The sequence below is a fragment of the Mytilus californianus genome, unplaced genomic scaffold (assembly GCF_021869535.1).
Source record: "Mytilus californianus isolate M0D057914Y unplaced genomic scaffold, xbMytCali1.0.p SCAF_6, whole genome shotgun sequence".
Classification (NCBI taxonomy): domain Eukaryota; kingdom Metazoa; phylum Mollusca; class Bivalvia; order Mytilida; family Mytilidae; genus Mytilus; species Mytilus californianus.
This window is the reverse complement of record NW_026262712.1, coordinates 105,487,373-105,497,740: the sequence shown is the minus strand read 5'-3', so window position 1 is coordinate 105,497,740 and position 10,368 is coordinate 105,487,373. Positions and strand designations below refer to the sequence as shown.

At 32.5% G+C, this 10,368-nt stretch overlaps 1 protein-coding gene across 1 annotated transcript; it reads left to right on the top strand.

The window, feature by feature from the left end:
* Positions 1–5,921: 5,921 nt before the first annotated feature.
* LOC127706712 (probable G-protein coupled receptor Mth-like 2) lies at positions 5,922–9,858 on the top strand. The gene is made up of 3 exons (XM_052211369.1): positions 5,922–6,169; positions 8,326–8,789; positions 9,848–9,858. The coding sequence occupies exons 1-3, from the start codon at positions 5,922–5,924 to the stop codon at positions 9,856–9,858; spliced, it is 723 nt and encodes a 240-aa protein (XP_052067329.1).
* The last annotated feature ends 510 nt before the right edge of the window (positions 9,859–10,368 follow it).

Here is a 10,368-nt window from a genome sequence, read left to right as displayed (position 1 = left end):
ATGATGATGATGATGATGATGATGATGATGGTTTTATCAGTTAAGCTTTTATGTTTGTTATACATTTATTTATACATACATTATAATATTGAGCTAAAAATATTAATGTAAGATATAAATAAATATTTTTGATAAAAGACAAGTAGTCAATAAACTTATTTTGTTAGGTGCAAATAAATTGGAATCTTGAAAATGCATCATCGCAAAATCCATTATACAAATCCGCTGAAAAATAAAGATTGTTCTGTGAAAAGCAATTTTCTTTGAGGAAAACAAAATATTCATCATGGACGGTTGTTAAGCAACATTTGGGTAATCGTCGATAGAAGAAAGAAGAGTCTTCAAAGACCAATGACATTCTCCAGAAGCAGTATTAAACTTATACTCTTTAACCTGAAGCAACAGATTCCTTAGATCATCTGGTTGTAGAATGCTATTCAAGGGGGGGGGGGGGGGGGGGGGGGGGGGGGGGTCGTGAAACATATTTGATACGTTCTGGAAACAATTTTCATTTTTTCCCTAATCACATTGGGGCTGAATTTCACAAATGGGTGGTACATTGGACTACGTGGAGGGACCTCTGTCGTGTTTTGTTGTTGATCTTTAGTGCTTCGTTGTACTGTATAATTTTATTACATTGGGCAGGATGGCAGTTTTTGAAGTACAGATATTGATGTTTGTCAGAAGCCTTAGAGTACAGGTATGTGGATATCATGCAAGCCAATATGTTCTAAACCTCCAGCCATCACAAAATAGATTCGGTATCATTTGGGAGAGGTGAAAGTCAATTGAAAAAATCGCAAAACATAGAATTGGTATCCAAGATCTTTCCCATTCTTGTAACCATTGTTTATAAAATAACTAATCGAAGAATTCACCTATCGAAAGATTTTCAACTTATTACCAAACAAAACATTAATTGACCAATGAGTTAATTATCAGTGTTGTTCGGTCACGAATTATTACATTTTATTACGTTGACCATGGGCTTTTTAATTGAAATAACGTATAAAATATAAGGAAAGATATCTGTTTATACACATTCCCAATACATTGTGATGAAACGTCATCGACAATGTCTAGGCAACACCCTTTGTTGTTTGACGTCAGAGGAGTGAAATATCGGATTTATTTCACATGTGAAATTATTGGTTTTTATTTCACTGGAAATCACGGTATTTTATTGCACCAATGTAATTAGATATAGGAAGATGTGGTATGAGTGCCATTTTAAATTTCTATGAAAGATGGACGACACTAGATATAACTTACAGCCGTGGAAAAAAAATATTCAATATACCAGTCTTATAATTTGGTACGCCAGACGCGCGCAAGCAAAGGAAAATAAATACGGATTTCAGTTCTTTGTAAATTTTTGGTTATAATTTCAGAAATAAATAAACGCAAAAACAACAGAACCAACTCAAACATTCTTGATTAGAGATTTGGAAAATTGATAGGAATATTATGCATTTAAACAATTTCATAGGAGGGGAAAAGGTAATCCGAAAATCATAATTCAGTATTTTCAAGTTAATGGAAACTAAATTCGCCTTGTTGATGGACACATCATTCCTTAATGAATATGCATGCACAGAGCCAACATTTGCTTTAGAAAGAACTAATTTCACAGTTATCATATAATAGAATTTTGTATTAGTCATGAGAGATCAATTTGTATTGAGCAAATAATTATTCAGAAAGCACTCATTTCATAGTTTTAATGAAAAATTATATACTTCCAGGAATAGTTTCAAATAAAACAACTAATTAGTACATATATTGGATGTTGGATGATATAAATATGACACACGACTTAATCGGTCTTCAGACATCTGTCACCTCTATCGCGCAGCACACCACAATCAACTAATAGGAATACTGTGATGTCAAAAGGAGCTTAACTTCTGTAATAACTGTAAGTTTGAAATATAAATATAATATAGAATTAGAAGAAAACCTTTTTTATGATTATATTGCTTGCTTAGACAATACACAGAAGAGTAATAAAAAACATAAGTTGAAAAGAGGTAAAAGGTTAAAAGTAGGGAAATAAACATGATAACAGCTGTTCACAAAATTCTTCAACTTAAGATAATATTTTTATATGTAGACATTAGTTTACTGATGTTCCCATACTGTGATGTCTGTTGTCAGTGGTCTATTTTAACAGTAATAGTACCAACTGTACTATTAATATCTCTTCAGTAGTGTTTGATGGCCATCATTTTTGAAATGCAAATCCTAAAACTGATTACTCACCATTGAATCATCATTATTCAAGAAATGTTATGTCATTGTGAAGGAATACGAAAGAAAACATTTCTTGTCACCTTTTTTTTTAATTAATTCGCTTTCTACAAACAAACAAAACTTTATTTATTTCCAAGTGTAATATTGAAATCACAGAATTGAAATTCATTATAGAAATCGTTAATTTAACACCATTCATTATGTGACATGACATTCACTTTGAATACCTTCGTTATATCAATGACGCTACATTACAATAAGCCTAAAAATGTCATGGCGTGTCACAGGTATACTTTAGTATGTATAATACTACTTTTCAATAAAATCTCAAGAGAGAGGCAAAATATACCAAAGGAACATTCAAACTCATTAGTGGAAAACAAACTGACAACGTCATGGAAAATAAACGAAAAACGACCTAAAGAAAAGACACAGTATACAAAACACAATTTGGAAAACTATAGACTTAGCAACAGGAACGCCACCAAAAACCTGAGATGATCGCAAGTGCTCCGGTTTTCAACTGTTTATAGAACACCTAAACTGTTGTGTTTCTTTTTTGTAATATGTCTATCAAGAGTTAAAAAAATCGACATCAAAAATTTCCTAAAATTACTTAACTGGTAAAAATGTTAGGTGTTTAAATGTCTATACCTTAACATCTTTATATATAAAGCTAAACTCATCAGTTACGAAACAATATATTATCACTATTGAGATTTTCTTATATCAAACGTTACATACATACATTGAGTCTTTCATTAAATACTTGTCGACTGGCTTGTCATAAACTTATTTTTAGTTTTGGTCAATTTCATTTCGCCCGTGAAAAAATGTACGAAACTTAAAAAAAATTCATGTCGGCAAGGTCCGCTCACACATTTTAGTGAAAGACACAGAAAACAAATAGTTAATACAGATTTGAAGAAAGTAATATCTGTCCATGTAGTATCACTTTCCCGTACAGTTTGACAACAGGAATGAATTCAAGATGAGTTTTTCATATTATTAATGTTTCTTTAAGTTTTAATCACTTTGACGTTTGTGCATTCGACTACGAGAAATATTCCGTATACAAATATTAATGTGTGCATTACAACCAATCCACAGTATTATATAAAGCACACGAATGACATTAAAAAAGTGTGAAAGATATCTTTGAAAATAATTACCCTGCTCAACTAATTTTAAAACTGTTAATCAACTTGGCAAATCAGATTATACCTTCGTTTTCAATTTTCAATTTTTTTTTAAATCCAAGCACAAAGATGAAATTTTCAAAATTTGTAATTTTCTAAACAAAAGTAAATGTTTTATCCAAATTGTCAAAGGGAACAATTTGGAATTTCCCAGTGAACCTATTTATCAATTTTCGTTAAAATCCTTCGAATTCTTTGAAACTCTAACAAAAAGAGAATTTTATAAAGATTTGTGATTTGTTTTTAACTAAAACTAATTTTTATTATTCACAAAAACTATTTTTTTTCAAACTAAGAGTCAGTTATAAATGACATTTGTTGACTAAATTCTTATGATTGTTGAAATCATAGGACCCACATAATTTTCTTAAAGTTTGTGTATTTTTTTTTAACAAAATCTATTTTTTTAACCACCCTTTTTTGCGAAAAGTTTACCAAAAATATCGAAATGAACTTTTCTTTTACAATCAATATTACCGTTAAGGTTACAATTGACGTGAATCGGTTGAAGCAAGGTTTTATTTACGACATGGAATTGCTGACGGACGGACTGGCAGGATGACAGATAGAGAGACAAATGGAGTGATTGCTATGGGGCACTTACTGTGCAGTGCCTTTACAATTGTGAATAAAAGGAGATGTGAAGTTTTAGTCAATGAGACAGCAATTGAGCAACATCAACATCAAAAGAAATTGCTTTTTAAAATAATTAAAATCAGTTCTGAATACCACTTCTTGTTTTTTTTTTCAGAATTAACTTTCAACAGTAACATGATTTTAATAAGAGGACTCTTTCCATTACTGGTGTTTAATTCAGTTAATTTATTGAACATAACACAGATTATGATACAATATTCGTCAATGTGTGGACATTATAGTTGCAGTAGCAGTGAAACGAGCAGATCTTCATTTGTTATGGGAAAGTTTGGTCTTTGTCCTTTATGCAGTTGTAACATTAGGTGTATTCAGTATGGCAACTGTTGTCCTGAAGTATTTTATGCACTCAATATTTCATGTGTAAATCCAGGTATACTTAAAGGATTGTGGTGGAACGTAAACAATAATTATCCAATCAGCATCAACAAATATAGAAATCCTTCCGTTTTAATGGTCACATCTTGTCCACAAGGTTCCATTGAAAATGATCGTAATGTATGTTATGTTGAGGATAATTGGAACAACCTTATTAGAAATATGCCCCTGACATCATTGAAAACAGGTCTAACGTATAGGAACAATTATTGTTCAGTCTGTCACAAAGAGACTCCAGAAGATCTATTGGCATGGGGAATTGGTATTGATTGCCGCCAGTCAGTAGATTTTAATTTCATGTCATCATATGATGACCTTTATAATGTTTCGATTGATAATAATTGTAGTATAGCCTATATAAAAGACTCAACGAAAGAATTGAATCTCAGATCATGCAGCATTGAAAACTCGAGGCTCTTCTATGGGATTAATTCATGTAACATTTCTGGCACATGGAAATCATACGATTCAGACATAGATCACGCATGTCAGACTTACGATCATAATTTTGATTACTTCAAAAACATTTTTTGTTATCTTTGTAATCCACCCCTGTATGGTGACCATTATATTTCGAATTGCAATGATACATGTTTGTGGCACCCATATGATCTAGAGCTGGAAAAGCTATGTCTTGAAACACCAAGAACTCAAGTAATAGGTAACTTCAAGAATATATACTGTTACTTTTGTAATAGAAACAATGACAAACTAACGCAGTATAACTTTATTGATGTAACGTATGATGTAGAAACACATGGTCAGTTCGAATATCTATTCAAAATTAAGAAATTAAATTTGAAATATATACTTTACACGCTGGCCAAAAATTCGGACATTGAATATTCCAGTTATGTTAATGAATCTTTGGTACATTTTCTTACTAAACCTTTGGATGATTTTTCAAACTCAAGCCAATTAGACATGTACATAGATGATTTGTTAGACATATATTCTAAGTACTTGGCATTTTCTGGACGTGAATTATTTTGTAAAAACTACTCAACGTTTACAGAACTAGAGAACTGTGACTGCGATGTCCATTGTAGCGTTAGACATCGGTCATATTTTAATCCTTGTTGCATTGACAAACTTTTTGAGCCTAGTAAAACCTGCACTTTGGATAAATACTCACTGAATAGGAAAACATATATAGTTTATGATGATTGTTCCAATTTTCCACAGTCTCGGTTACACATGCTTTGTAAACAGAACTCTAACCAGAACCTGTTGAACATTTTACCAGTGAAATTTATTAAAGATGATATTCCATTCAAAAATATCTTTTGCTATTTATGCCAATATAAAGAAATAAACGTAACGTTCATAGAGGAGGAGATTACAAATGATATAGAAATATGGAAATTTTCTATTTCTTGCAGAACATATATTCCGTATGTCATTCATATTTCTTTACAGGAATATTTCAAATTTGCGATGAAAAATAAATGTACAATAGATCTTAAACCATCAGGTAATACTGTTGAGTGTGGAGATAAAAGCTTCAGTAAATGTAATTCTACAGGAAAATTGCAAAAGTTAGACTATAACATCAGATGGGCATGTGAACGTTTAGTCGTACCAAAAAATGGTGAAAATCCATTCTGCAAAATATGTAATCCTGAAATTAACACAGAAATTGTGTATACTACTTGTAATCAAACTGGAATGTGGCCAGAACTCCTGTACAACGAGTATGCTTTGAAAAACTGCATTAATCTTCCTGAAATAGAATATCATGCCCCTTATAAAAATGTATTTTGTAAAGAATGTAACAATCCACATGAAAATTTAGCAGACGATATCAGTATAGACATACATTTTGAAATTAAAAACACCAATGGTTCTGACATTGTCGATCCCACCTACATTTTCCAACCTACGTATCGTGTCTTATTTTCTCTTTTAAACTACGAAAGAACATCTACAGACAAAATATTCAAGAAGGAGTGCAGACAGGACCAATTTTACAACTCTATTATGGTAATATTTTGTTTTTATTTATGTTATAAAAATAAGGAGATGTGGTATGATTGCAAATGAGACAACTATCCACCAAAGTTTATAGTTTTGAAAATTAGGATTCTAACTCTTCTTGGAAATTTGTCTTTTTTTCTGTTGGTAATAGGAAAAGTCATGCTGGATTTGGTTTATTTCTATGCCTCTCCGCTCAAAAGCGTTTAAGATATAAGAGTGACGCTACAGTGGGCTACTACTTTAGGCGTTCATCTTTGTTATTTCTACAGTTCTTTTCTCTTAAGCAAAACAATAATAGCCATTCATGTCTGTTTGTAGGGTATTAGGATATTCTAAATTTAGTGTCTGTAAGCAACGGATAGGAAATCTCATATATGAAGCTACAAATCCGATTTTTATAACAAATTTATATTCTTTATACAAGGGTCCTCAGATATAGTAAAGTTGTCTGGTTTTAGTTGCTGCATAGGGATCATCATGGGTAGTGTAGTTGTGTTGTTTTCAGCTTATTGATTTCGGGCTCCTCTAATGATACGTCAAATAAGTGTTTCGGGTCTTACACATCCTTTGCTTTCAAAGTTTGGCTTTGGGCGTTCCTGATGAAGATAAATCAAGAAAGCAGTTTGAATACAACTAATTTATTAAGTGTTATTTTTATTTTCAAAGGACACCGACAGGACTTTTGTCTGGTAAATTTCATTTCAATCCGCGTCTTTTCCAATATTAGCGAATGAAATCCAGCCTAATTTATTAATACTCATAAATTATCAAACTTACAAAAAAGAAATATGTTGATAATATATATATTTTTTTTGAAGCATACTTGTTCAGACCTGACTTGTTTTCCCGGACGAGTATTAAGAAAGAATGTATGCGTTCCACTGCTAGAAATAACGTATGGTCTGGGATATATTCTTACACTTGGGTTGGAAGGAGTTATATTCAACGACAATGTAACTAGTGCGGAATTCTTACAAATAGTTAAGGTCAGCTTCATATCACACATTACCAATATTACGGCTTCTTTCCAGCAAGACCTTCTTATTTTGAAATTTAGATCTTCATGCTCGGACGAGTTAACATTTGAAAGAGGAAAAAACATTAGCTTATCAATTTATCTGAAGATGTCATTTCCGTTGTTCATGCATGTAAATCGGACACAGGTTGAAGAAAATTTATTAAAACTGACTAACTCAACAATTGACATTTTACATGGGAATTTTATTTATAAGTTTACAGTAACAGAGCAGTATTACCCTTTACTGTTGCCAGATACATCCAAAACATCCCATTTGAATGGAACCTGTTATATATATTCAGAAGAAGGTGCCAGGATGAAAACGTATATATTAGTATCGGAGCTGCTTATTTGTAAACAGATTGACCTGAAAGATGCAGAATTCAGCGTAGAAAATGAGACACGTAATTTAATTGTCGGCTTTTCAAGGAAGAAATTAAGTCCTATTAAATATATTATAACACCGTCAATTGGCGCAAGAATCTGTAAGGAAGATTACGAATGGCTCATTAAAGAAGAGAGCGAATCAAACATATATAAGGATGTTTCTGGAATTGTTTTGATGATTTGTACTTGTATCTCCTTAGTATGTTTATTTTTGACGTTTTTGACGTATTTGATATTTCCGTCACTGCGAACCTTACCAGGAAAAATCAACATGTCATTAGTGTTTGCAATGTTTTGTTCTCATTCTATCTATCAATTTGGATTATACCAAACAACCAATAAGACACTCTGTTTTGTTATTGGAATTTTGATACACTACTTGTGGTTAGCTACCTTTGGATGTTTGAATGTATGTTCATTTCATATGTATCGTATGTTTAGCAGTATCTGCATTACTAGACACCAAAATGAAATTGCCAAGCAAACAAGAACCATTCTTCTGTATGTGTTATACTCTTATGGAGTGCCCTTCTTGATTGTTTCTTGCAACGTTGGATTAACGTCCATTGTTCATAGTGACAACGCGATTGGTTATGGTGGACACGTGTGTTTTTTAAATCAACAAATATCTATCATTATCACATTTATGGCACCTATTGTTCTTGTATGTTGTAGTAATGTAGCCTTGTTCTCACTCACTGCTAGAACTATTGCTTCTAGTTGCAGGGTAACAGATGAACAGCTTGGACCAAATAGAACTCAGTTCACTGTTTACGTCAAACTATTTACGATAACCGGAATAACGTGGATTTTCCAAATAGCTGAATCTTTTTTACCGTCATCTCTTCAAGAAAATGCATTTTCTTTGATTGTGTGGCTCTTAAATGCACTTCAAGGAGTGTTTATATTCGTCTCATTTATATGTAATAGAAAAACAGTATCTTTGTATAAAGGCAAACTGCGTTTTTCAACACCAAACTCCAACGCTATATATGCAATCAGTCGAACAACTAGGACACATTCAACTGATTTGTAATAAAATAAAATTAAGGAATAACAGTACTGTAGTTGAAGAGTTGCCACCGTCAATTGGCGATTTGACGGTCGCAAATGCAGTTTTACTGGCGACGCGTAGCGGAGACAGTAAAACGTCAATTTGCGACCGTCAAATCAAAATTGACGGTGGCAACTCTTCAACTACAGTACTGTTATTCCGATTCTAATGCATTACAAAAAGTAATAATACGTTAGAGCTTGACAAAATGTTTAAATTTGAAATAAAAAAAAATCCGCGAAACTTTATGAATGATTTTTGCACAAAGACGTTATGGCTAAACGTGACGTCATACAAATTAAAACTTACAACTTGGAGGTTATTACGTTACCTCTACGATTCAAATTTGGATGAAATCACATTAAAACGGCGATTTTGGGGTTGGTGTTATTTAATTTGTGATTATATTGTAGAAATCGAACATTTGTTATTCAATCTATTCAAAATGGCGGGTCTCTCCTTAGTTACGACTGGTCAACTGTGGATTTGACGGTAACTTTTAGCCAATGAAAAAGTGGTTACATTAAAATTGCATTAGAATATAGATTATTACGGTTAACAATAAGCATTAAAGTAAGATGCTTAAAATTGTCTTTATCGGTTTTAAAATTTATTTAATTTTTAAATAGTTTAATTTACAACAAAACAGTTTCGGTTAAATATATGTTAATACTAATGGTCCTGTATCTTGTCAATACTTATATAGTGGCATCGTATTTAGTAATTTCTTATAAATGAGGTCTTTGCACATGGGTGTGTACTGATTGACATTACAGTCTGGAAGAACATGGTTTATTCATTAGCTGATGTTGGTCTTTGAACAAGCTTTCAGTAATTGTAAGTACTCTTAGTTCTGAACCCAATCTAAGGGGTCAAGCACTTTCCAACTTATTATTATAGTTCTTATGATATGTTGTTACGTCACAGGTCCCATCTAATGGGGAAGGGTTGAACGCTGACGACAAGTGCCGCATGTGGAGCAGGATCTGCTTACCCTTCCGGAGCACCTGAGATCACCCCCAGTTTTAGTGGGGTTCGTGTTGCTTAGTATTTAGTTTTCTATGTTGTGTTTTGTGTACTATTGTTTATCTGTTTGTCTTTTTCTTTTTTATTACTGGCGTTGACAGTTTATTTTCGATTTATGAGTTTGAATGTCCCTCTGGTATCTTTTGCCCCTCTCCACCACATTGTTTATGTCCATGTCTCTGGCCAGAAACATATATTAAATATGAACCAGATTGCTGTCTGTAATATTTGCTTTTCATTCATATAAAAAAGGAGATGTGGGATGATTGCCAATATGACAACTCTTCACAGAAGACTAAATGACATAGAAATTAATAACTATAGGTCACCGTACGCGTACGGCCTTCAACAATGAGCCAAACCCATACCGCGTAGTCAGCTATAAAAGGCCCCGAAACGACAAATGTAAAACAATTCAAACG

Coding starts and splice junctions, on each gene's coding strand:
- LOC127706712 (XM_052211369.1), top strand. CDS start 5,922: ATGAAAAATAAATGTACAATAGATCTTAAACCATCAGGTAATACTGTT. Junction 6,170..8,325: donor GGAATGTGGCCAGAACTCCT/GTACAACGAGTA, acceptor CTGCATTACTAG/ACACCAAAATGAAATTGCCA.